At 35.0% G+C, this 27898-nt stretch overlaps 1 protein-coding gene across 1 annotated transcript; it reads left to right on the forward strand.

The window, feature by feature from the left end:
• The first annotated feature begins 562 nt into the window (after positions 1 to 562).
• LOC139138140 (uncharacterized) lies at positions 563 to 25636 on the forward strand. The gene is made up of 22 exons (XM_070706371.1): positions 563 to 829; positions 1588 to 1673; positions 5034 to 5147; positions 5399 to 5506; positions 6188 to 6289; positions 7597 to 7711; positions 8100 to 8221; positions 8450 to 8630; positions 9107 to 9235; positions 10900 to 11080; positions 13447 to 13562; positions 14110 to 14235; positions 17721 to 17957; positions 18204 to 18443; positions 18567 to 18721; positions 19527 to 19634; positions 20337 to 20494; positions 23922 to 24044; positions 24434 to 24510; positions 24891 to 24931; positions 25080 to 25288; positions 25542 to 25636. Exons 1-16 carry the CDS (start codon positions 661 to 663, stop codon positions 19557 to 19559), a joined length of 2214 nt encoding a protein of 737 aa, XP_070562472.1. The 5' UTR covers positions 563 to 660; the 3' UTR covers positions 19560 to 19634; positions 20337 to 20494; positions 23922 to 24044; positions 24434 to 24510; positions 24891 to 24931; positions 25080 to 25288; positions 25542 to 25636.
• Positions 25637 to 27898: the final 2262 nt, after the last annotated feature.

Below are 27898 nucleotides of genomic sequence, written 5' to 3' on the forward strand. Positions count from 1 at the left end.
ATAGTTTACTTATAAAGCGTCTATATTCCACAATTATAAAAAACGCTAGCTGAGTCAATACTATGGCTCGGTCCTAAGCGTTTTCTTTCAGTTATCAGCTCCTGATAACTTATTTCGTGTAATGCTTTAATTATTTGGGTTTGACAGACAGTATTGTCAAATCGTCACCGGTCGCTATATGTTCAGCTGAAGCCAAAGGAATGACATTGCCAACTCCAGCTCGACAACACTAGTTATTAAATCTGATGCCGTCTGCAATGATTGATGCCTGAGACTGAAATACAAACGGAAAATCCGAAATTGCAATAATCACACCGATGTTAATTTTTCTTAACGTGTAAATAACCTAATTTTCTTTTGTCTCTGAAAATTCATATAAATTCGGCACATGTTTAATATATATTATCTGACATTGTTTTCAATTTCCCCTTGAGAAGTGTTCTGTGAACGCTGCCTTGAAATGTACACTACAAGACATCGGTAGTACTTTCAAGGCTGTCAAATAAATGATGAGGGGTCAACCTTCGAATAATTTTTACTTTCCTATTTTTCATATCATTAATTGAGTCTGAATGGACCAGATATTTCAATATCGATGATGCTGATGAGGAAGGCGACAAAGAACTTGTCACTGAAGTACGCCAGAGTTTCCCAAGGTTTATGTGCAGCAATCCAACAAGAATGGAGGTACTCACAGAGGGCGGCCTTGCAGCTAAAGAAACTGGTGAAGTATTCAATGTTTATGACGTCAGCAGAGGATTCTACTGCAGGAATGAAGACCAATCAGATGGCGTCTGCGAGAATTACAAAATAAGATTCTGTTGTCCAGGTAGCCAGCATGTAAAATGTTAACATATCAGAAAAGAATTTTCAGAGACTGTTGTTGTTAGGTACATTTCTGTCCAGACTATGAAGCAAATAGTCATCGTACCGTCTTTAAGGTAAAACGTACCTCGGCGACAGATATTCGGACTCTAAAATTACGACAGTTCTTAATCTATGTCTTAGTGCAGCTCATTTGAAAGTTCTTGAAGAAAGAAAAAAAATACCGTATTAGTTTTCTGAAAATCCAAAAATTTTCCCCAAAGAGATAATTCATGGATGGCGGCCATTTTGTATTTCAAATATCGCAAAGTGTATTTCAATTTATTTGTCTAGTACCAAAATTTGCATGGTGACCCCTAATTTTTATTCTTTACTTGGAAAAAAAATCGATGAACATTATGGAGAAAATTTTGAGCAAAATTGTAATTCTCTCACTTTCGAGGCGCACACTACCTTGCGGCGCCATGGTGATTCTTTTAATTTATGTCATTGTAAAATTCTCCAACGATATCAAGTATCCAAAGTTGGAGAATTAAATTATTTGACCAAAAATAATTGTATGTATTTTAACATTTCCAATGTATGTGTATTATGAAAATATTGTAAATTTACATCAATGAAGCACTTTTAATGACTTCATAAGGAGTTTTATACACTCAGATAAATAAAACATGCAATTGCCGAATAATGTGCTCACTTAGGCTACAAGTGAAAATCGCAAATAATTGAAGATAATTCCTGCAATCTTTTATTTGTTTAAAGGTGGTCAGGGAGCAGAATGGTGCCTCACAGATGAAGAATTAACACTCAATTCTGTAAATGCAAATTTTTCAGTTAATATCGCTGAGGTGAGTCAACTGAAATGTTAATTGTTTAACTGTTGCATACACGACATTGAATAGTGAGAGATAAATTTCTCTGATATCGTAACCCAATCTTTGAATTATTATCTGCTGTAGGATTAATGACATTTCTGAAGAGCCATAAAAAACTTATACAGTTTGCGGAGGGAGTTCATTTTGATAATGAGAGTGTCCGACATTTATTTTCGTACACTGAAGCTATAGAAATACTTCCTGGTCCACGCTCAGAGACCTTCCAGCCGTTTTGAAGATCAGCCACTGGAATGTACAAGGCCTCCAGGATTGCAAGCTTGACCAGCTACGGCACTGCTTCCTCGAAGATCCTAAAATTGATTTTGATATACTTGGCATTAGTGAAACCTGGCTAACTGAATCCCATTCTGATGCAAGTGTGTCAATTCCCGGCTATGACATAGTCAGACGTGATTGGTCAGATAACAAGATGCACTGAGGAGTGGCTGCGTACATTAAAGATTCAGTACCTCATATTCCACGACCCGATCTCCAGGCGGACCAGATAGAGGTTCTATGGATGGAAGTCAATTACCCAAAAATAAAAGGTTTACTTTTTACGGTGGTATAGACCCCAATATCACAATTTAAACTGGTGGATTCCATTTTTTTGAAAAGCAATTAGAAAAAGCCGATAGCGAAGCAAAAGAAATTTATATTTTAGGAGATTTTAACATCGATTTAATGAATGGTATAGATAAACATCCACAATGGGAGGATTTGATCATTTCTTTTCAATTTACTCAATTAATAACACAGCCAACAAGGGTTACGGAATCATCTAGGACATTACTTAATCACATATATGTCAATAACGTACGGTGTGTAAATGTTAAACCCTAGTCCTCTTACTATTAAATATAGATGTTACAAGAATTTTGAGCTGGCAAATTTCCTTGTAGATTTAGAGGAAATACCGTGGTCTGTGTTGGATATTTATGATGACCCAAACGATAGTCTAGATGCTTGGTGTAAATTATACCAGGATGTTTTAGATAAGCACGCCCCTTGGAAAGAGAAAAGGGTTAAAAGGGCGGTGCAACCTGAATGGCTCACAGAGGATATTGTTCAGGCCATTCAACAGCGTAACAATGTTAAGTCTCAAAAGAAGTATGATGAGTATAAGATGTGGAGAAATAGGATGAATAAGCTTATTAAATCATCAAAGAAAGATTACTACAAAACACTTATAGAAGAAAACAAACACAACACTGATACGCTTTGGAGGTGTTTAAGAGAGTTAACAGGTGTAAAAAGTTCTTCGCAGTACACTATATTAAAGTAGATAACACAGAACTTACTAACCCTGAGGCCATTGCAAATGCATTTAATGACTTTTTTGTAAATGTTTTTTTTTGTAAATGTATCTTCTGATAATATAAATAATCAAACTATGAATGAAAAACATATGAAGTTAAAACATCATGTACATCAACACTTTCATCAAGTAGATAATTTTGAAATAACATATATGAAACCAGAATTTGTACCTAGGTGTTTGAAGGTATTGTGCAATAACAAGGCAACTGGATTAGACAATCTAAGTGCCAAAATGCTGAAATTATCTGTTACTATCATTGCCCCCTCACTATGCAAAATTTTCAATCTTAGTATAAAATCTGGTATATAATAGAAAGTAGCCCGAGTTGTTCCCTTGTTCAAGGCTGGTTCAAAACAAGACCTTTGTAATTACAGACCAGTTTCGATACTACCAATTGTCTCCAAAATTATTGAAAAGCATGTGCACATTCAGTTGTATAAGCATATCAAGCCGCTATTGAACAATTCTCAATCAGAATTTAGAGAGCATCATTCATGCGAAACAGCCTTGATTAAACTTAGCAACATGTGGCGAAAAGCTATGGAGAATGGAAATATTAATGGAGTAGTGTTTTTGGATCTTAAGAAGGCTTTTGATCTGGCTGATCATCGTGTATTGTTAGAAAAAATATCAATTTACAGGTGCGATGGTACATCTCTTCGGTGGTTTAAATCTTACCTGCAAAATCGCATGCAATTGGTTCAATTTAGAATTTTTTACTCTACAAAGCAACATATTTTGACTGGCGTTCCCAAAGGTAATATACTTGGGCCTTTATTTTTCATCATTTACATAAATGATTTGCCACTTTACATTGATAATAACATTGACATGTACGCAGATGATTCAACCATAACTGCCAGTGCAAAATGTATTTGAGAAATTGAGACAACTTTGAACTCTGACTTAAATAATGTCCATAACTGGTGTTAGAATAATAGAATGGCCATTAGTTGTGACAAGACAAAGAAAATGATTGTAACAACGTAACAAAAACGTAGACATTTGAATAAAAAAACTTTAGAATGTATTCTTGAAACGGTATTGCAAGCAGTACACTGTGGAAAAGATTCATACGAAACGAAAAGATAAGATACGAAAAGATTCATACGCTTGTCGATGAAAATCTGTCTTGGAAGCAGCACTGTGACAAGAGTTTTTAAAAAGTAAATAGTAATATTGCTTTGCTCAAGAGAATAAGACAGTTTTTACCTATGAATATAAGAAAACTTTTTTATGATAGGTATATTTTACCACACTTGGATTACTGTTGTCATTTATGGGGAGCATTACCGTTTATGAAACGGTTGCATAAGATTCAGAAACGTGCTATCAGAGTGATGTGTGATGTAAGGTATAATGCTTCGACCGAGCATTTATTTAAAACAATGCATATAATGCCATTGCCAGATAGAATAGTTTATAAGAATGTTTGTATGGTTTTTAAATGTTTAGATAATCTTGCACCAAAATATATGACAAGTCTTCTTACCGAAATTGATCATAAAAGAGTTACAAGATCTAAGAAGCAAAAACTGTTAGTGGTTCCTGCAACAAATAAGGATTTTTATCGAAAAGGGTTTACTGGAAATAGTGCCAAACAGTGGAATAATGTCGATTTAAATATAAGATCTAGTAACTCATTGAGCAGTTGTATAACTACTCACCTTAAAGCTTATTGGAAATAATTTTTGTGTTTGTGAGTTTTATTTTTCTTGTCAAATTGTTTTTGTCGTGTAGTGTGATTGTGCATTTATTTTCTCTTGTGTGGAGGTTCACTCCTGGCCACTTTTTTCTGTGCATTGCATTGTGTTAGCTTTGTTTGTCATGTTTCATGTTGTTTTGCTTTGTATCAGTTTGTATGTTCATCTGAGGGCCCTGGGGAAGATAAGCATCTTTACTGAAGCTTACCAGGCTACCCTCATTAAACAGGGTTTAATAAAATAATAAAATAAATTATTGTTTTATTATCTCTCCTTAATTTGTGACGGCATTTTCTTCTCGGATTTCAGAATGTCAAACTCGGTAGTGACGTATGGAAGCTGCCCTTTCATGAAATCGCTACAACAAGTGCAGAGTTTAATGGGAGTAACGTTATATCAGTTGAAATAGTCGAAGGAAATAAGGTACATTATTTTCATTTGTATTTAAACTTAATGCTCAGAACATCTTTCATCGTGGGGATTAAATGCGGGAGCACGCAATCTTATCGATTTGTATTGTTAGTGTGCTATGAACGTGTAGTGAATTGCAAAATGCTGAGTGTCTCAACTACGACTAACAGATGTAGTATAGTTTTCTTTATTGAAAATGATAGGGATTTTTGTGACGTTCTTGTATACTACAGAATGTCAATGAGACTTTTTCATTTTCTCAGGCCAACCGTTTTTCTGTTAGTGCGAGTAACTCTTCTGTCGTCTTGTATGGTTTTCTCGATGTAACTATTTCATCATATTACGGACTTCTTATCTACTTGACGTCAGAGGTAAGGCTGTCTTTCAACAATGGCAAACGTAAGTCAACTGTCTATGTTAAAGCGCATTTAAATGACTTCTCTGATTTGATATTGATTTATAGAGATATATTTACCAAATCACCTAACATACTTTCAAATGTAATCTAACGAAAAAGTGTTCACTATATTGACGGTTGATTTGCCATCGTGGTGATTTCCAAAATCATTACTGCCAAAAAATAATATGCGTAAAGTTATACTTATGGTAGAATGCGCCTCGGGATAGATACTCTCTCTCTCTCTCAAAAGTTTACAATTATTTCCTGATCTACCACTTGTCAGGGGCTCGCTTTAACGCTATTGGTGTAAGAAAACTTTTCACCATCTTAGTTTTCGACAATCGAAAATTTTAAATTTTCATATATAGGTAGCACATCAATTTCAAATATCGGTAAAGCATGGGTTATTTGTTTATGTAGTACCAAACTATACGCGGTAATCTTCGAATTTTCTTATTGAATTTGAAAGAGATTGAGGTTTAACCTTTCAATGAGGAAAGTTTGAGCAAAAGTTTAAGTCTTTCACTTTCCTAACACATACTACCTTAACATCGGATATGCAATTTTGTGTCACTACGCATAGATTTGTAACTACACGAAGACATCGTCTTTTTACTGCAATTTTTTTATTATATGTGTGTCTAATGTTCAGAAAGGAACTGCATTGGCTGTTCGACTAAACATAAACGTGAGTAATGATCCTGATTGGCCACCGATGTATAATACAACGTGTGAAACCATTGCTACTACCAATGTAAGTATGTCATGACGAAGTGCTGACATCGCTGCCAGCGTGTGATGAATAATGATTGAATTGCTCACAGTAGTTGGTTATTTGTCAAACAAGTGTTTATTGTTGCCTATTGGACATAAATGGCTAAAGTAAAAGTGAAATATTTTATTACATGTTTGTATTCTGAACGACATAGAATAGTCAGATAAATTATTGTCTCAAATACTTTTCAATGAACTTCGAATGATCAGTGCTTGCACGAAACCCGATGTTCCCCTGTCATGAATTTAAGGAATATTTCACACTCTATTCTCGAGAAAAGGAGAATTTCGAATGTTTATAAAATTTGCACTAACCTCAGATTACCAGCTTTGTCTAGTGTACATTTTTGAATACTGACAATGTAAAGGCATACTGAAGAAAAAAGGATAAAAAATGTTTAAACCTCTTTATTGAAAGGTTCTTGTAATTGAACGTTTAAAAGTCCAGCGTTAAATGCTTTGCTTATGAAAGATAACATATTATATTTGGTGGGTGAGCCATTTGTTCTGAAAGGGTTGCTAATCATTGGAATGCTATGATCTAGAGATTATAATATGCTTAGCTGGAATCCGGCAATCTGATTGGCTGGAGCCGGGGTTTATATCCTCAATAAGAAGACCTGCGCGTCGCGTAACATTTTTGAGCTCGCGCAAATTTCGAACGCCAGTCTGAGAGTTCAACGCGTCAACGCGCCATAATATCGAACAAGTCTACGGCTTGAGATTGATTTTGATTGTTGAATTTTAGTCTGGTGCAGCTCGATGAGACACAAATGAAGAATTTCTGTAAGCAGCGACGGCTATGTGACAACAACATAATTTTTTAAAGTTTGTGAGCGTTTTTTTCAAGTAAATTTCTTCAAATTCGTTGTCACAATATCGATGCGCTACCTTACCGTATTTTATTGAATCAACTGTGCACGCGCGCGTTCTGAAACGTTCTTTTCAGAGTTTGTGTGAGGCTGGGCGCTTGTAAACTCTCGTTCCAACTTCGGCCTAAAAGAACGACAATTGTCCACTTGTTTTTAACTTTAGCATTTTATAATGAGGTTCTAAACGGTGCGCTCGGGTATTTGGTTGCGGATATAAGACCTCTGGGCTGAAAATTAGCATATTTGGGTGAAATAATCACCTCGCTTCGCTCGGTGATTATTTCCCGCCAAATATGCTAATTTTCAGCCCAGAGGTCTTATATCCGCAACCAAATACCCTCGCTTGCCGTTTATAACCTCTAAATATGTTAAACTGCCGTGCCTTCGCTAACGATAAATTTCATTCTTTCTGTAGGACATAAGAATATCTCATCATTCACCCATTGGTATAACATTTCGGGGACGTTCTACTACAAATGAAATTCCAATTTCTGGAGTTTCGCCATATTTTGTATTTAACAATTCCAAATGTAAGTATTTCATTACATCTAATATCATAAATGTCTGTGCGTTGCCAGCTGATTTAAGTAACAAATGTCATATATTTATCCTATATATCATATATAAACCGATATATATATATATATATATATATATATATATATATATATATATATATATATATATATATATATATATATATATATATATATATCGGTTTTGTTTTTGTACTGAATACGTTACTGAATACGTTCTTTCATGAATTTGAATTTGTTTATATCGGTGATTTACTGTCTGTTCTGTGCTGTTATGTGTTTATGACCATTGTACTACGAATTTCGACCTAGTATAATCGGATTATGGATTGTGTGATTGCGATTATTTTACGGAATATTCAAGAAATGCATTTCGTTTCAGGTGACTTACAATATGTATTCTCCGTACCGCGACTGTACTTCGGTGCTGACTCACGGCAAATGCTCATAAACGTAGTTTTTGAACGAAACAGTACCAAATTTGTAATGTATGAAATTCTACATGTAAGTAAGATTATCTCTATCCTTATTCCCGTTGTTTTTACATTACGTTAAACGATTCCATTGTCTTATCGTCTGATGACCTTCATATTTTCTTAGCAGAAACATGCTGTCCCACATCATGTCTTCATTTACGTGTGTATTGTATTGTTAACACGTGAAATTTCGTTATCGAGATATAATTACCTTTTTTGTCTTTTTGTTTCTTAATCTTTTGTAATCTGTTTCCAGAAAGAAGATAATGATTTAAAAGACACTGGGGTTGATTTTGACGATTCTTCATTTTTTCGAGCTCGTTTATCATTCAGTGGTTTCGACAGCCATTATCCGACGAGGTTTTACTTGGAAGCAAGTTTGGGTGGAAAAGGGATCTTTGCCAAATTAGACGATCCCTTGGAAGGGAACTTAATTGGTAAGCATTTTGCTATCAGATATCAAATGTTGTGTCAAAGAGATCAAGGATCTTGAAGCTGTACACATTTGAAATCAAACTATGTCACGATACTTTACGACTGAAGATAGGTCAATACTAGTTCTCATTCTTTACATTGTATTTAGATTTACAAATGGTAAAGATGGAACTTTTAAGGCACCTGTATAGTTTAGATAAAAATATATTTTCCAAACAATGTTGATGACTTTGTAAATTTCAATGCTGTCGCGTGTTAATTCTGTATTTTTTTCTCCAAGTCGAAAACATGCCTTTACAAACATGACTTCATTTTCTTAAGTCTGACTCTGTTTCATCCTCTATTTTTGAAATACATCAGTGGAACAAAAACAATTGGCAGTAGACAAGCTTCCAAAATATTGTTTTATATACACCTGAGTATAAAATTGCACATTCCCCGATCAGTCAGTTAAGTTACGTTCATGGTTTACCACCAGGTTGTCCGGAAGGCAAGTATGGAGGCAGGTGCCAGTACGACTGTGCTTGTAAAAACGGCGCTTCATGTCACGTTTGGAATGGTGCTTGTAAATGTCCTGTCGGATGGATAGGACCTGCTTGTGATATACGTAAGTTCCTATAGCAAAATCTTAACCTGCTTTCTTGATTAGAACCATAACCGAATATATGATTGAATCCACCATACCTGTAAGAAGCTAACTATCTGAAGTCAAAGGGTTCCAATGCTGCTATTTGTCACAAGTTTGGCTTGGCGAAGATCTACTCATAATAATCTATAATTGACAAGACAATAATAACGTATGACAAAGAGCAAACAAATATCTATTTTAAACGCTTCTAATCTAAAATAAAGCAGTGAAAATCAGCTAAAAATGATACAAACATGGGCATTGAAGTTGATATAATAATCACAAAAAACTTTCACCATCTATGCAAGCATACTCTATATACATAGAGAGTGCCAAACTGTATAACGTCGCTCTGGGGCCTTTCCTTAAATCCGTCATTCCGACATCTTACCAGTTATAAAAGGTGGCCGTTGTCGACATATGTTAACTATCTAGGAACTTTGCTGCATATCTCAAGATACAGAACCTAAATCACTATTAGAGGATGGTATTGTGTCCTCGAGCAAGGCACTTTACTCAACCTTGATTCACTCGGCAATGGCAAAAGGTACCTCGTTCAGTTTTCGCCGGTCAGATGATGGATTTCACAACTTATAAAAATATGTCGTAAGAAGAAAAATGTAAAAGTAAAAAGAAAGAAAGAGGAACATGTCTTTTTAGTTGCAAACATGTGAGCATTAATAATTATATTTAACTGATGTATATATTTTATCGCCCCTCGGTGATTTCAACCATTCTACAGTAAATCGACCCTCCGAGTAAACCACTGCATACACAGTTAGTGATTTTGTTGATGATGTGTTGTTAAATTATTTAGAGGCAATGCTGCTGAAACGTTTTAATCTCCAATAATATATTTCAGAATGTTAGGTCTTGAATGACTGCGAACTTTTTAAATGACAGCAAAAGTGAATTTGTCGTCTTTTCTACCTTTTCTGGTGATCTATCAAACGCAATGCAGATAATTAGATGTAATTATGTCTGTATGTCTGAACATGCCGATATGTGTCTTTCTGCTTCCTGTCTCGCTGTCTTTTTCTCTGTCTGTCTGTCTGTCTGTCTGTCTGTCTGTCTGTCTGTCTGTCTGCCTGTCTTTGTGAAAGAATGCAGTTCATTATTTTACATAAAATTATTAATACAAATATATATTACAATATTTTAGTTTTAAATAATATTATTATAAATTGCGTACCGTTCGCGGTATCGGGTGAATTCAAAGCACATGTAGGCAAAAATAAGTAACTGCGGTCCAACAGCGAACAATTTAACACAATTTAACACATCGACATAGTCCATAGTCATATCCAGTTTTTTCAATAAGCTAAAGGAGGGGGTCAAAACGAAAAGGGGTCATTGTCTACATTACGAATATTGGGTCCAGAGGTCTTCGGATGTGCCCTACATATGTGCAGAGATACTTTAAAAGGATTGTTGCAATTTTGATGTTCAATCATTCGCAAAATTAACCTAAATATATTATTTTTACACTTCGGACCAAAAACAACTACCTCATGCAGTAAAACAAGTTTTGGAAGGCAATTCTTCAAAACTATCAAACCCTCCTAAAATACAAAAGAATAGTATGAGCAAAGATTAAGAGTTACATACAATGCCATAATTCTTCATCTTTGATATTTATGTAGCAATCAGAGGACACGCCACATTGCAATCATCCATATCCAACACAAGTTCTGTAGTCATGTACTCTTCTGTCGATCTAAGCTGTAGCATCAACATTGAATACGATTCAGTTGCATGGACAAAGGATGGAATCGAAGTCCAGAATGACCCATTTAGAATTATACGTTTCCGAATCACCAAAACGTAAGGAAATCTGATTTTACTGTATGACCGCTCAAATAGCTCGGATACACATATATATATATATATATATATATATATATATATATATATATATATATATATATATATATATATATATATATATATATATATATATATATATATATAAGTATACAGATGTCCTCGTTGGAATTCGAAATTACAGTGCTCGATGCTAAGCAGAGCTATACACAGAATAACACAAATTATAATACACCTACTGCCGTAACCTATGGGATTTTGACCGTCTAATAACTTTCCGTATTTTGTATAGTACGCGGAGTCCCGAATACGGGAGACGCGCGACGCGCCTGTTTGACCTTTGACGTAGCAATTTTATTTCAACAATCGCGCGCGTATCACTCATATCGCGCGTGCCGCATCCCTCAAAATTTACCATATAATTAGTTTGTATGGACAATTAATGGAGGAGGTGTATAATAATAGGGTTCGGCGCGTCCAATACGTCACTCACTGAGCCCTCGTCCATACAGGACCGTATTTTGTGAATAACCCTATTACTTCAAGTAATGAAATCTGTCACTTAAGTTTCATGCAATCTTCAGACAGAAGTGAAAGGATTCCTAGATCGACAATCTTATATATATATGATTTTGAGGTACCATTCTATTCATAGGTGGTGTTAAAATTTGATAAATAACGGGTTTTTTTGGTATTTTTTTGGTAAACCAACTCAGAGCGCTTGTTTAACAGTGTAGATTTGTCAGCATTGATAATGCAACTTTTCTGATATACAAAGATTACATCGTTTGCTTATGTTAGAGTAGCACGATGCTTTGTCAATAATTTACCTCGAAATATTAAAGACTTGGTCTTTACCTTTTAATTTCCATACAAACTTTTATAACTCTATATTATTCTTATTTTTCTCGTTACGGAACGATTGTATGTGGTTAGTGTAACGCGTCTTGAAGGCGTTATCAGTGAGGCCGATGTAAACCTTCTCTGCGTTGCCCTCCGTTGATGCTTTGGCCTTGTAAACCACTAATGGAAAACAGTATACTTCGAGATACGTGTGTATATATATATATATATATATATATATATATATATATATATATATATATATATATATATATATATATATATATATATATATATATATATATATATCACTTTATTTCGGACTAAATCAGTCCATATAATACATGATTCACGTGTAGAAAAATTTTCTTAAAGCATTACAAAAATATGATTTTCTGTGTTGGTAGAGAAAGACGAAATCAAAGGTAAAGGGAATCGATCCACAATTTACAAATATCAGAGATGAAATAAAGACGATCATGTACCAGCCTAACGATCATATTTTCACTTCTCGATAAGCGTGTCATAAAACCATACATTTGTTTTCTACGAAGTGCATCGAAGTTGTACAAATTATTGGTAACAAACATTTCACTTGCGCTACTCCGTTTGTCAAATCCTAGAAATATCCGAGCCGCATTGTTGTAGGCGACCCTCAACTTTCTCAGGGCACTGGCAGTATGGTTAAACCAGAGGTGTGCCCCATACAATTGATGACAATAAATCTTAAATATCGTACATTTAACATCAAAGAACATGAGCAGAATTTCCTGAGAAACATATTAGCTGAAACGTAGAACGATTTTTTCTGTCGTTCAATGTCAGCATTATATATATATATATATATATATAATATATATATATATATATATATATATATATATATATATATATATACCATTTATAGTATGTATGGTTTTATCAGTGTCTATGCGTTCAATTATCTGATAAACAAAGTTTGCATTTCTTGGATACGTTTGAATTCAAGCAAGTCCTGGATAGAATAGTTCTGACATTAAATTTGTGATTGGTCTTAATAATATTTCAGGACAACTTAGAAAATTCAATGATCTACTATATACTATATACTATAGCCGATTGCCTTTTCTTGTTGATGCTGTCAAAGCTTTGCTTTGAAATTTTACTCTCCAGTTAAAATGTGGCAGTATAGTATATGAATCAGTTGGACTTCTGAGTCAGTAAGGTCAGCTGACAGTTTTTTTAATCAGCATTACTTTATGCAATATGTTTGAATTTATCACAAAATACTAAATTGTGATGTAATAAAGAGGAAGTTGCCAAAATTTTGCAATAAACCTCCATCACTCACAAGAAAACTATTATGAAGTGCTTCAAATTTTCCAACTTAGAACTGGCAAAAGTGAATTAGAATCTGTTAAACATGTTGTATAAAACATTGTACATTCATTGACAATTTACTACAAAATAGTTTAACAAATATATTTCAATTTACAATATAGGTTTCTTAATGAATCTTTTATTGCGTGATTGGCTTTTTGTAGCTTAAACATTTTCCTCATGGAAAATGTTACCGAGGAAGACTCTGGTGTATACAGATGTATTGCGTACAGCCACGGTGATGTCACTGAGTCGAACCAAATTAAAGTTAATGTTGCAGGCAAGTTAACTTTGATCTTATGCTGGTCACTTTACAACACGGATTTCCTGCCCGAAGGTCATATCTGATTCCGAAAATTTGTTCAATATGCGGTGAAGCATCATTATCATTTCCTAATGAGGAATTTGTTAAAAGTTTTTTTAATAAAGTAACCTGTGGTGAGGTATTGTATTGACACCTGCGATTGCCGTTCTTGTAACGGTTTATTTTACTTGTTATGATAGTCTCGATTTCAGTGGAATTGTGGTTTACGATGTAGAACCGTAGTTGATTTTATCATGATATGGGGCAGGATGCGCTTATTATTTTCGAAACACCTGACATCACTTCTTGGTCTTTTGCCTAGAGGTCCATATATCTTTCTTTCATGAATTTGACTTTGTTGTGTGTACCGGTGCTTTAGTGTCTGTTCTGTGCTTTTTTGTGTCTATGTTTATAACTAGTGTATTACGAATTTGGACGTAGTGTTATGGAATACGGATAGGTATGATTGCGATTATTTTATCATGATATATGTAATATAAATCCTTTCGAATTTGATTAACAGATTGCAAATCAAATGTTTGGGGAGAAAAATGTGACCGAATTTGCAACTGTGTTCATGCTACTACCTGTCGGCGAGAAAGCGGATGTGTTTGTGAAAATGGCTGGGATGGAAATTATTGTCAGCTTGGTAGGTAAAGGTAACACAGATTTTACACACACACACACACACACACACACACACACACACACACACACACACACACATATATATATATGTGTGTGTGTGTGTGTGTGTGTGTGTGTGTAGTAACCACGACAAGTCCTATGTCCAGCAAAATATAGATTCCGCGGGAAATTACAGTGCTCGATGCAAAAACAGACACAAATAACTTAAAGTACAAAGTAATAATATCTATGACTTCTTTTAAGTTAAGTTTCATGCATCCTTCAATCTTCAGACAGAAGATAAAAGAATAAAGATTGCAGGATGAATCAAACAAAATTAACAAATATTATTACGTTGTACTTGAAGTAATATATATATATATATATATATATATATATATATATATATATATATATATATATATATATATATATATTGTTATGTAGGTCATTCCCCCCACACTCATCATGACCTGAGTTCAATTAGTCTAGAACATTCTCAAGGTCACTGCCCTTAATGACCTCACAACCTTGAATTCAATTAGTCATGTTTGGAATGTTCTGGAAAGTTGATTAGTTGTGTAAGAGAGATGATTTGAGAACAGTAATTAGCATGTCAATAAAAGTTCTAGATTGTTCTTATATGCTTATGTAAACACATGAGTATAAATACTGGGACAGCAGGCTTGCAGTCAGACTTTTGGATCGTGTCTCTTGTGTTGTTACTAAACTCCAGCAGTAATCATTCTCAAGACTTTTCAAGACCTTCACTGCCAACGCTGGATTTATACTGTGGACTTTGTGCAGCTTCAAGCCTGCAAGGACTGTTCATATCATCCAACTGACTGTTACAACTCTGACAGTGGAGCTTTGCCGTCCCAGCTGAGATAAGTAGTCTGTACACTTTTAAAGCTTGTACTCTATCCCTGACTTAGCAATTAGTTTTATTTTCGTAATAAATTTTGTTTAAACGTTAACTGCTGAGTTCACCCTTTTGTTCGTTTTCTCTGCACGTAACAATATATATACACACACACACACACACACAACACAACACACACACACACACACACACATATATATATATATATATATATATATATATATATATATATATATATATATATATATATATATATATATATATATATATGTATATACACAGCAAAACCTGTCTAAACAGAACTCTTCAGGGCTGAGATAATTGTTCGGTTTTGAGAGAGCTGTCTGGTTTTAGAGGTCCTTTTAACATAGAGTTCTATTAAAATGGAACTGCGGAAGGGTCCAATTTAGACAGGTTGTAATATATATATATATATATATATATATATATATATATATATATATATATATATATATATATATATATATATAATGTTCCGGTTGGAATGATTTTGTAAAACCATCCTATGATGAAGCAAGAAGTGCTTTTAAGCTGTGGGGTTAGTTTTTCAAAACCAAGACAAGGCCACATTTTTCGTAAAATGCAAACTACTAGAGCTCATTTTAAGTATGCTTTGCGCTGGTGTAAAAATAATGAACGTACAGCTCAGGCAGACGCCCTTGCTGCTGACCTGATTAATAAGAATGATATTCAGTTTTGGAAGCATGTTGAACAACAGTCTTCTAGTCGTGTCTCACTTGCTAACACAGTAGGGGGAGCCACTGGTCATAAAGACATAGCGTACATGTGGCATGACCACTTTAAAGATTTGTTCTCTTCAGTCAGGACAGAGTGCAATAAAACATTTGTAGAAGACGCTTTATTGAATGTTAAGCCATCTAATTGTATGTTTACAGTTATGGATATCAAATGTGCTATTGAAAAGCTGGACAATGGTAAGGCATTTGGACTTGATGGTATCTCATCTGAGCATCTTTTCTATGCTGGTGATAGACTTGCTGTACTTTTAACGATTATTATAAATACTTGTATGACACACGGGTACCTGCCTCCAAGTATGATTTCTTCTGTCTTGGCGCCTATTATTAAAGATAAAGCTGGTGATGTGGCTGACAAGAGTAACTATAGACCTATCGCTCTATCCTCTGTTTTCTCAAAGGTTTTAGAACATGTTCTGTTAAAACATATTGAGTCTTACTTGTACACGTCAGATAATCAGTTTGGCTTTAAAGCTAAACATTCCACAGACCAGTGTATTTATCTTCTGAAGGAAGTAATCCAGTTTTATAAGTCTCATAAGAGTCCTATGTTTTTGTGTTTCATGGATGCTTCTAAAGCTTTTGATCGTGTTAACCATTGGACACTTTTTAAGAAACTTATTTAAGAGGAATTCCACTTATCATTGTAAGGCTAATTGCCTTTTGGTACAGATATCAGCAAATTTGTATTAAATGGGGATCTGTTGTATCCCCTGTTTTTAATGTTTTAAACGGTGTTCGGCAAGGAGGCATTCTCTCGCCACTTTGTTTAATGTATATATTGATGAGCTGAGCTCTCGTTTGTCGACTTGTATAATTGGTTGTTTATGTAGCGGTAGAATTTTAAATCATATTTGCTACGCTGATGATTTAATCATTTTTAGTCCCTCAAGCAAAGGCTTGCAGAAACTTATCTATGTCTGTGAGATCTATGCTAGTGAACACGATATTTTGTATAATCAGAAAAAAAACTGTCTGTATGATGATTATTCCGAGTGGGTTTAAACTTCTGAATGTGCCCGTTGTTCATCTTAATGGGTTGAATCTCACTTTTGTAAATTCATACAAGTATCTTGGTGTTTTTATTCTAAGTAGTTTTATGGATGACGATGACATAAGCAGACAAGTTCGTTTACTTTATATCCGTGGCAACTTTCTTTTCAGAAAATTTGCATATTGCTCTAGTCAAGTTAAAGTTAAGTTATTCAAGTCTTTCTGTTCAAATCTATATTGTTGTCATCTTTGGTCAAATTTTAAATTAAGTTCATACAACAAAATTCGTGTTGCATATAACAACTGTTTCAGACGGCTTTTTAATCTCTCTAGGCGATGTAGTGCTAGTACTATGTTTGTTACGTTCTCTGTGTTATCATTTGGCGAGTTAATGCGTAAGTGTGTTCATAATTTTATCAGTAGAATACAACAATGCACAAATTTTTACGTCAAGAATATTTATAATTGTACATATATAGATTCATATCAGTGCAGGCATTGGAGAAATATTTTATACTAGCTAGTATTTTTGTCGGTTTTTGAATGTGAACAATTGTACTTTCTGCTACCATTTTTTTCCCTTTTTTATGTAACGTCTATGGGCCTTGAGCCTGATTTAAATAAATAAATAAATAAATAAAAATAAATAAAATATATATGTATATATATATATATATATATATATATATATATATATATATATATATATATATATATATATATATATATAATATATATATATATATATATATATATATGTAAGAGTGGACTATAGGAAATTGTTTAAATGATTCCACTCTTAACATACATGATGCAACATTCATCACCTGTTACCGTGGATTTACTTTCCAGATGTCCAAGGCCCTGAAATACACAACTGTCCTGATAACACAACAATGCCCAGTGGGAGGAAGAGCTCCGTTGTGGTTGACTGGCAAGCACCTAATGTAACAGACAATGCTGGACCCCCAACTGTCACATCCAATTACATGGCTGGCAGTGAATTTAATATAGGAATAACTACTGTAATGATCAACGTATCAGATGGCGTCAACAACGCATTTTGCTCATTCACCGTGAACGTTGAAGGTTTGTTGTGTACACAATATATAAACCAAGCTTATGTATACATTCTTTGATTCCTGGAATCATAAAGTTTCATTAAGCGAACAAAGTAATTTTTGTTTTTGTTTACACCTTGATTTTTGCAATTCCTTGCATTCTTTTATCGTCCAACAGTTTGCTTGATGTAGCTATAAGTTTACCATAAAGATATCACCAGAGTGCAAGCCTTCTCTGTATCCAACTTTGACAATTAATTACATTACATTGCAGATACAGAAGTTCCAGAAATCTTTTGCCCTCCGGACTTGAAGTTTTACGTTGAAGAAAACAGTGACCTAACAGTGGTTAATTGGACCACGCCGAAAGTGAACGACAATTCTGACAACATATCAGTGTCGTCAACGTTTTCACCTGGAGATAGTGTATCCATTGGAGAGTATTTCGTCATATACATTGCATCAGATCCTTCCGGAAATACCGCTAGCTGTTCCTTTTCAGTGTCTGTAGTTGGTAAGAAATATAGGTACCTTTGTTTATGTGTCAATGCTTCAGAATCACTGAACCAAAGGAAAAGGCACTGGTATAAAGTTTGAACAATTCATGACTTACTGTGCTATCTGTGTATTTTTTCAGAAGCTCCTTCGACCAAACATGGACTGATAGCGTCGATGTCAGTCACAGCTATCTTAATATTGCTGATCGCCGCCGCAGTTTTGGTTGTCGTCTTCCGAAAGAAGTTACCAAAAACCCGTCTATACATGCCCCTGGATGATATGCTGTCAATACCGGTAAAGTAAATTAGTAAAGTCTATTTACAAGGTGGTCTGATTCTGTAAACTGATAATAAAAACTATATCATTTTCAAAGGCCCGTCTTGTGAAGAAGGGATAGACTCTACACAAAAGTACAGATGTCACAAATGGGATATCCATTCTTCATCAGGCCTTACATATTTGTCACTTTGAAACCCTTCTCTCGCTTCTCGTTAGAGACTATGACATGATCATATGGCCGTCTTTATTGAGTGTGAAGTTATGGAATATACTGTTCCCTCATGACACTGACTAAAAATCTTAATGCTACCAGTTATGAGAAGCGTCTTCCTGTAGTTTATTAGTGTACTGTAAGTTTAACCCACATATTTGAATAAGATATCTCGTTTTTGAGTTTGTAACTTGGTTTATCTTTGTATTAAAGAACGATATTCGTAAAATAAATCTGAACGACCTGACTGTGTTGCGACAAATTGGGCAGGGCGAGTTTTCCACGGTAAAATCTGGAAAATTAAACGACGAGAGAGGCAATATGACGGACGTAGCCATCAAGATTCTTAGAGGTATCATGAAACCAATTCAAAATTTGTCAATCTTTCACTTCGAAATCGACGATCGGCAGATAAAGGCGGTTACTGTATCAGTTCAAGCCTCTTGAAGCGAAAAGCATCGCCCATATAAATATGTAGACTATCGGTGTAGAGCTCCCTGTTTTTAACAGCCACCCCAAACGGATACACTTTCAGTAAAGATACCCAAGTTTGAAACGTTCGCTGTTTTGTTTGAAATGTCTTAACTAGTTCCACATTTTTCTCTGCAGGAAATTGTAGTGAATCTGCTCACACATTTTTAGAAGAATGCGAAAGGCTAAACGATCTTAAAAATCATGAAAATATTGTTCAGCTTGTCGGTGTCGTTATTGCAGAAAGTAAGTTTTAATCATAAAGGAAATGGTGGTATGAAGAACTTTGCAACTGTGTCCAGAATTCTTGAAAAATGCAGCAACACTATAGTAATACTCCACCTTTTTGTCAACAACTCTGTAAATAAAATTGATAAAACAGTGTGTGTTTGGATTACCAAAACAGCTTGCTGTCTCGCCTTCATATATGGAGTGATCAACTCCAAATCTCGTGTATAGTGATTAATTTCTCGGGGTGTAGAATATTGCCTACAAATTGCAGTAGTGTCGACCACTTGGTCCTTTGTTGTTACAAACGACATAGATGTATTAATTTACATAAAGCATGGTGGTTGCAGTTCACGATGAGGTCAAGAATAGCTTTCCTTGCTGCCATTCCGCACATTTAACAAAGAGAGTTTCATTGTCGTGTTAGCCTTCATATCGGTTGATTGAGACACATCTTTTAAAACATGTATTTTTAATGCTTATATAAACAACCAAACAAAAAGTATTTTTTCGGATGTAACCACATTTTTATGAACAGTAGAACTTTTGAAATTATTTTGCATAATTCACGACCAAGCCTCACTTCCGCATTTACCAACTTATGTTTTCACTTTTCAAAGGTAGTGCTATCTGACAGGAAACCGCTCTAATTACCGAGTCATAAGTTTCAGTCTGAAAGAAGTTGTGCTTCAATTTTTCAATTTTTTTTCAATTACTTAGGTAGAAAATGCATAGTAACAGAGCTCATGAAGTGTGATCTCCGGACACTGCTCACTGATGTCAACGTATCTGGTCGAGAAGATCTCGATACCGACCGACGGTTAGTGAAGTTTGCTCTACACACTGCCAGAGCTATGCAATATATGGAGCTCATGAAGGTAGTAAAATCGTATTATTGTTTGTGCTTGCTTTTTTGTCAAGTGTTGCAATCTGATTATGTCTGTACTCCCCGTAAATAAAGTCGTCGATTAGGGTTGTCGATAAAAGTGTTATCCATTTGTCAAAGCTTTGCTATATGATCCGTTGAAACCTCTGAGCTGTTATTTGTTTGATGTGTACAAGACAGTGATATCGATGATCATTCTGAGGACAAAGATACTTGAGGTAGATTGACAGCACATTTTGTCATCGTTCTCACATCATCACGGTGTATAGGCAAAAATATGCATGCATAACATAATATCATAGACATGTATAACGTAATATTTAGTAAAGTCATGTAAAAGTATAACATAACACTGCTTTAGTATAGATATGTACAAGTATAACACAAAGGTATATACTGTATATATATAGTATAGACATGTACAAGTAAAGCATAAAACTAGTTTAAACACATTAGAGAGTAACATAACACTACACTGCAAGTATAACATCTGTACGAGTGTAATACAAAGGTATATACTGTGTAGTACAGACATTTACAAATATAACATAAAACTATTTAGTTTACATGAAAAAGCAAAATGTCATGTATAAGTTTAATATAATACTGTTTAGTATAGACATGTACAAGTACATCATTAAACTGTTTAGTATAGACTTGAACGAGGAAGTATAACATGATACTGTTTGGTATAGAAATGAACAAGTATAAAAAATGTTGTTCAGTATATTTAAAACACTTTCAATTTGCTGCATGCTTTTTTGCGTTTTGAGTTTTCATTTCAATATCTGGAGGTGTTAAATTTAGCTAAAAGACACTGTAACCGTTATAATTCAATAGATTTTGATCGGATTCGAACTCACAACATACGTCACGAAGTCATCTAGTAAAGAAATTGTAGTCCAAACTGTTCGGCTAAATCCCCAACCTTGAAAGGAGTGGTTAATAAATACAGGGAAATGTTTAAGTTGTAGGAATCTTAAAGAGGCACTACCACTTGGTAACATTTTTAAAACACATTTTTAATGCCAACGGTCGATATTTGACGTGGCAATTGCGCGCGGATCACGAGATATCGATAAAAATATGTCATTTCCCGAGCGTATTTTTCACATCCCGAAGTTTTACGATCATTTCTGATTTTGACATTTTTGCTGATTGACGATATTCTAAGGAGTCTACAATAAGTTCGAACGACGCAATTAATTTACTTCCCACTGCAAAGACGTTACATATATCATTATACCATTACCTCAGGTAAGTTTTGTAAAACTTCTCCTTAGGTTTTGTCGTTTTCATTATTCTAAATCAGTTATACTATATTTTTAACCGATACCACATAAACATCAGTTTTTACGTGTCAAATATTAGCCGCCTCCGATGACTACATTTTGTCGTCTGCCACACAGTACGCCGCGCGCGTGGTATGCGTCTATGCGTACCACTCGGCGGCCGCTATGTATCAACCGCACGTAACTGTGCTAGTCACCTATGCGAATTCTGGTGGAATCAAACTTTGTTTCCGTTTTTTCTCAGAGTCCGTAAGACTCGACTGATCACCGACGCGAGTGGTACTGTGGCATACAGCAGCGTAATCGTAGACTCGTACTCCATAGCTTAGTTGACAGTGGCCCCAGTGCCGAACGTTCGATGTTCGGAAGCCGAATTTAGGTGGGCCACCGGAATTCAAATAATCGCAATCATACCAATCCGTAATCCAATAACACTAGGTCAGAACCCGTAAGACAACAGTTGTGAACATAGACACAAAACACCACAGAACAGACAGCTAATAGACGGTACACAAACAAAGTCAAATTCATGAAAGAAAGATATATGGACCTCCGGCCAAAAGACCAAGAAGTGATGTCAGGTGTTTCGAAAATAGTAAGCGCATCCTGCCCCACATGTGGCACCCGCCATATATCAATCTGTAAGTCAGATAGGTAAGCTTAGTGGTCACTAACTAAGGCCCCATGTCACCGATGCCATCAGTGATCATTTGTCGAAGAGAGATATTGTATTTATCTACCAGCTTGCGATACCTGCCAAAAAGCATTTGAATGTAGAGACAAGTCTTGCTCTGGTGTAACCTTGATTTAACGGTTTGAAAGAGAGATGGCCATGTCTCTCTACAAAATCACCATATGAACTGCATGCTCTAAGCATATCGAATAAGCTGGGAAATGTATACCCCATAAGCAGGTGAGAGTGGAACCTTTACTTTTTTGAGGACATGTTTTTATCGATATCTCGTGATCCGCGCGCAGTCGCCACGTCAAATATCGACCGTTGGCATTTAAAAAATGTGCTTTAAAAATGTTACCAAGTGGGAGTGCCACTTTCAGTTACCGAAGTGAAAGACCTAGCTAAATTGCTCTATAGGGTGTCAGCTAAAAATACATGTTTTACAGTAGACATATACAAGTATAATATAATGTAATATAATAAGTATAAGAATATTTTTGTATCTTATTAAACATCCAAGCGGATGAAGTCATTGACTGATATATTTTATTTTATTCGTACCAATATTTTTATTCTTATTTTATTTTTTATTTTATTTCATTTTATTTATCTTTTTATTCATAGCAGGAACAACGGGCTTTCGCCCAGTTACAGCCCCAATAAGAATAACAAAGTCTACAAAGCATAATACCATTAAAACAAAACGAAACAACGTAAAAAACATTGAATTATAAAACAACTTGGACAGCTTTATCTGGGAAAACGTCCATTAAATAACATTATAGCATATAAATAAAATAATAAAACTAACACAACATGTTATATGGTACAATTTACATTGAGACGCCTAACATTACGAAACTGTTGAACAGTTAAGAACAGTACGTTAAAAATATCCATGTCATGTTGACATATAAAACTGTTAAAAGATTCATCGATCGTTGTAAAAAAGATGGAAATTGAACTTTTACTCTGGAAATATTTGGTTTAAATGTTGCTTTGAAACAGCGTAAATGTGATGGAACTGCAAAATTGATACCACAAAGAATATCTGCACAGTAGTAAAAAGAATGTATACATTTAAAAAAGAAAGATGCATCTAAAAATGTCGACGTGATTCTGTGCTAGGTAAACTGGAAAAAGCAGGTTAGAAAATTGTAATGGTCATCAGAATAATCTATGGCACTCTTCGAACACAGATATTTAATAAACTTGCTACACTACAAATGTAATCGATATTTTTATAAACAGTCCATTCGCTTTGAAAACATTAACTAAACCTTCTTTAGTATGAATACTTACAACACCCTTAAAAACTGTTATCCTTGTTTCCTTGCTTTGAAAGTTTGCTATGATCCCGCATACAAGAAACTATTGAAAACTTCATACGACAATCCAATTCTACTTCCAATTTCCCATACCTATTGGATAACTCAATTGTTATCTTTTAGATTGTCCATCGCGACATAGCAGCCCGTAACGTGTTGATATCTCACGATGACGTAGCTAAAATTGGAGATTTTGGATTTGCAAGAGATGTGTACCAAACAGGAGAATACCATCGCCATCATGGGGTAAATTTAAAATTACTTATCGTCACAATTTACATGAGACAATCGACGTATATTTAGTCATCCTAAAAGAAAGAAGTCCGTTATAAATTGCCAGATAAACGGAAGAAGAATACCGTCTATAAAGTTTGAGAATATTGTGTTCGCTCAAATGACAAAACGTTTCTCTGTGACCCTCCTAATCATTTGGACAATGGAGCTGACTTGAGAGAGTTTTCAATGGATTACGGACACCTCGCTTTGGTAGTTACTTTTCCTTGTTGTTGACATATAAATGCAAGTCTAAAAATCATTGTCGCAATCCTTTGCTCTATATTTAAGAATCAAATCTCCAATATTTAATGAACGTTGTGTGATAATATTTTATTTCGATTTAATATCCCTCAAACCAGCGTCAGGGTCGTTTTCCTACTAGATGGATGGCTCCCGAATCACTAAGAGATGATATCTACAGCTTCAAAAGTGACATGTGAGTAAGAGAAAAAGATCAAACAAGTGACACGGTAGAAGTAATTTTTATATCGCATTCGCTCTCACCCAACCATGCTACCTAATCACCTGGCGATGACGTCGGCAATCAAAATCGCCCGGCAAAGGCAGGTCGTAACAGATATTTCAGTAAACGTAGTAAGGGACAGATTCAGATTCTGAAAACTGTATTATCTCCTATAGGGACAGTGACATGGTAGCGTTGAATACCATCGAGTGAACGGTTAGTAAAGAGTTAGTGTAGTTCTTATCCTTCACAAACTGAACAGAATCGTCTATTGTAGTTATTAAGTGTACATTTCCTCCATCAATGCCTCTGTTATTGTTGTTTATTGTTTGTTTGTTTCTATTGGTGAATAGATGGTCTTTTGGAGTGTTGCTATGGGAGATCGCGACATTAGGTAAGGCGATATTACATAAATTACGCTAACGGGAGAGTTGGATTTTAGGGTATTTTTATCAGCAAAATCATGGACACCAAAGCTATGACTATTTCAATCCCGCTTCCATCGCCCTCATATATCAAAATCCATTTTGACTTGTTGTCAGGGGCAAGTCCAAAGTATCACGACATCGATGACTGTCATGTGAAAGCACTCTGCGAGTATTTGCTGCAAGGAGGCAGATTACCAAAACCCAAAGATTGTGCCAATGAAATATTCCGAATGATGAGTCGCTGCTGGGCATCCAACCCCGCTGATAGGTGTTCTGCCAATGACACGGTCCATGAATTATCAAGGCTTACAGGGTTAAACGGGGTCAGTATATAACAATTATGCCATTTTAACTCTCTATATTGATTGATTGATTGTTCAGTGCACCCTCTATGTTCATGAAACAGACAGGTACAATTACAGTAAAATAGCTAGAGGTATGGGTTCCCTATGACCAAGGAACGATCATACAGATACATCTTCAAGTTAGAATGTCGTTCTTTAATGCTAAAATTCGAACTTGTCGCTTTATTTAAGCACATTATAGTTTTAATTGCTTTCTTCATTTTGTTTCCAGGGTTTCTTCTTCAAATTTTGTGGAGATTTGGTCCAGGAAGACCTCAATGTTTCATAATATGGTTGAACCAACAACTAGAAGTGAAGATATTAAAGTGTCACTCGTTGCTGGGATTGATTGGTTCTCTCGCTGTCGTTCGACGTATGTTCACCCTATGTTTGGAAACAGGTCGGGCCCCATGTTGATATTTAAAGTCATATACAACACGAGTAAACAACGTTTGGCATGTGTCAGACCTACTTGGTCAACTCGGTATTACAACGGACACAGCGATTTGAATATTAAGTTTTGTCGTATACGACTTACAGTGCGTTTCACCTAGGTACTGCAACTCACCACAGCGTATGAGACGGACACATTTCACGTACAAAACAAACGATTACCTCGGGTATCACGACACATTTCAAAGCTAAAACAACTCACTACCCACTGTCTACACTGAGAGATACACTTGATTTACAATTTAACTATGTAACTATTTTACAATTTCAGCTTAGAGTTGAAGAGCTGAAGGTTTTTTCACCAGAAACGTCTGCTCTCGAAATAAAATCGTGAATACGAAACTTTAACTTGAATGAAATAAAGTTCTTTTCTTGCGTTGACAATTGACATTTGAGGTTCATGCCAGATCTCGAAGTCGACATCGTATTCGGGCCCTGTGTTAAACATTTCTTTCAGGTTAAAGTTTCAGCTCTTCGACTCTTAGCTGAATTTGTAAAAACAGTTACATTGTAGATCAAGTATATCTCTTAGTCTAGGCTGCGGCGGCCCTATGCTGGTTTACTGTAATTAATCAAGGAGTCGGTGGCTTTGAAATGTGTCGTGATACCCAAGCTAATCGTTTGTGTTGTAGGTGAAATGTGTTCGTCTCATACGCTGAGTTGCAGTACCTAGGTGAAACGCACTTAATGGGCAGAACTGTAGAACAACAAATGAATTAGTTCTGTTGAATAACAGCTTTACAATGGGATTTTAAAAATTTATAATAGTTGCTGTCAGCTTAAAGATCTACTTTTAGAGATGATTTTAGATCCATTTACACTGGTAATTTGAAATCTTTGGATATCATCCTCTCACTTGTTGACTGAATACCATCGTATCACAACTTGAAAAATAAAATGGTAAACTTGAACTGCGGGAAATTGTTGCGAAATATGGAGATGTGAGCACAAATAGAGATGTGAGCACAAACGTTTTTTGTAGGGCTTAAGCAAAATATCGGACGATATTAAATTCAATCCGTCACAGATGCACATAAGAACGTAACAAGATCAAAGGCATACATTGCATTAGGCTGACATTCTTGACTTATTAAAACACTCTGCGTAGATTAAAAATGGTATTAAACTACAAACCTTTATTTGCTTACAAAAAATGACAAAGGTCAATGGCCAAATGTTAATCAAAGCATATAGCTAAGAGAGCGACGCTGTCAGTGATTTAAACCTACAGATATTCCCCACAGAGGTCTGATTACAAAAAATATGACCAAAACATTTGATTTTAGTGTCGTAAAGTATCACTTATTAGCAGTAGCAGGAACTTATAAACAATGATACTAATGTAATACTAAATATTACTTAAAAATTTTAAATTTTGTATGACATACACAATTATGAACATGGTGCTTATTTCAATTTTATATACCGTAATTCAAGTGTAATTTGTCTTCATGGATAAACACACTGCACTTTAGGACTGCATTTTTGAAAATGTGAAGATTATAGACGCACTCTGATCTCATAAATCTGGTAACAATACCTCAGAAACGTTTCATGTCTGTATTAGGAGATAAAGAAAAAATCAAGACACAGTTATATAATACTCTGTTCTTTTTTCAGTGACTACTTCAATTCAAGTCGTGTTGATATTTAGGTCTTCTTGCTTTTCTGCCGTCAGTTATCACTTTTTCATTTATTAATAAATAATTGTAAAATACTTCAGACTGTGAAGCAAACAATCATATTTTACATCTATCTCCTCGTCGACAAGTCTATCCAATATAAAGTTAAGAGAAACAAGCAGAAATCATACGAAGATCAGAGAAGGCCAAAAACAGGTACATTGATAGATACCCCAGGAAAGTGATATGAGGTTATGCCAATATTTAATGTTACATACAGAAGTAGACAGTAATATACTATAGGGTTTACATAAAGGCAAGGCAAGGTTGAGAAATTTGCGGCAATCAGAACTTAATGCGACCCGCTGTTGGTGAGATTTTACTACTTTGTATTAGTTCATTTTTACATGGAAAATTTTAATCTTCGCTTTGTTTGATTTGAATACAAATACCTAAGTTTTTGTGACTGAAATGGTCACTCAGCGACTACATAATAGTAAGTGATGTCTCTAGA

The sequence above is a fragment of the Ptychodera flava genome, chromosome 8, assembly GCF_041260155.1.
Source record: "Ptychodera flava strain L36383 chromosome 8, AS_Pfla_20210202, whole genome shotgun sequence".
Taxonomy (NCBI): domain Eukaryota; kingdom Metazoa; phylum Hemichordata; class Enteropneusta; family Ptychoderidae; genus Ptychodera; species Ptychodera flava.

Bases quoted from the DNA above. Each gene is read 5' to 3' on its own strand.
- LOC139138140 (XM_070706371.1), top strand. From the start codon at position 661: ATGTGCAGCAATCCAACAAGAATGGAGGTACTCACAGAGGGCGGCCTT. The intron at 8,222-8,449 runs GTAAGTAAGATT...ATCTGTTTCCAG, and splicing joins TAATGTATGAAATTCTACAT to AAAGAAGATAATGATTTAAA. The intron at 8,631-9,106 runs GTAAGCATTTTG...GTTTACCACCAG, and splicing joins CTTGGAAGGGAACTTAATTG to GTTGTCCGGAAGGCAAGTAT.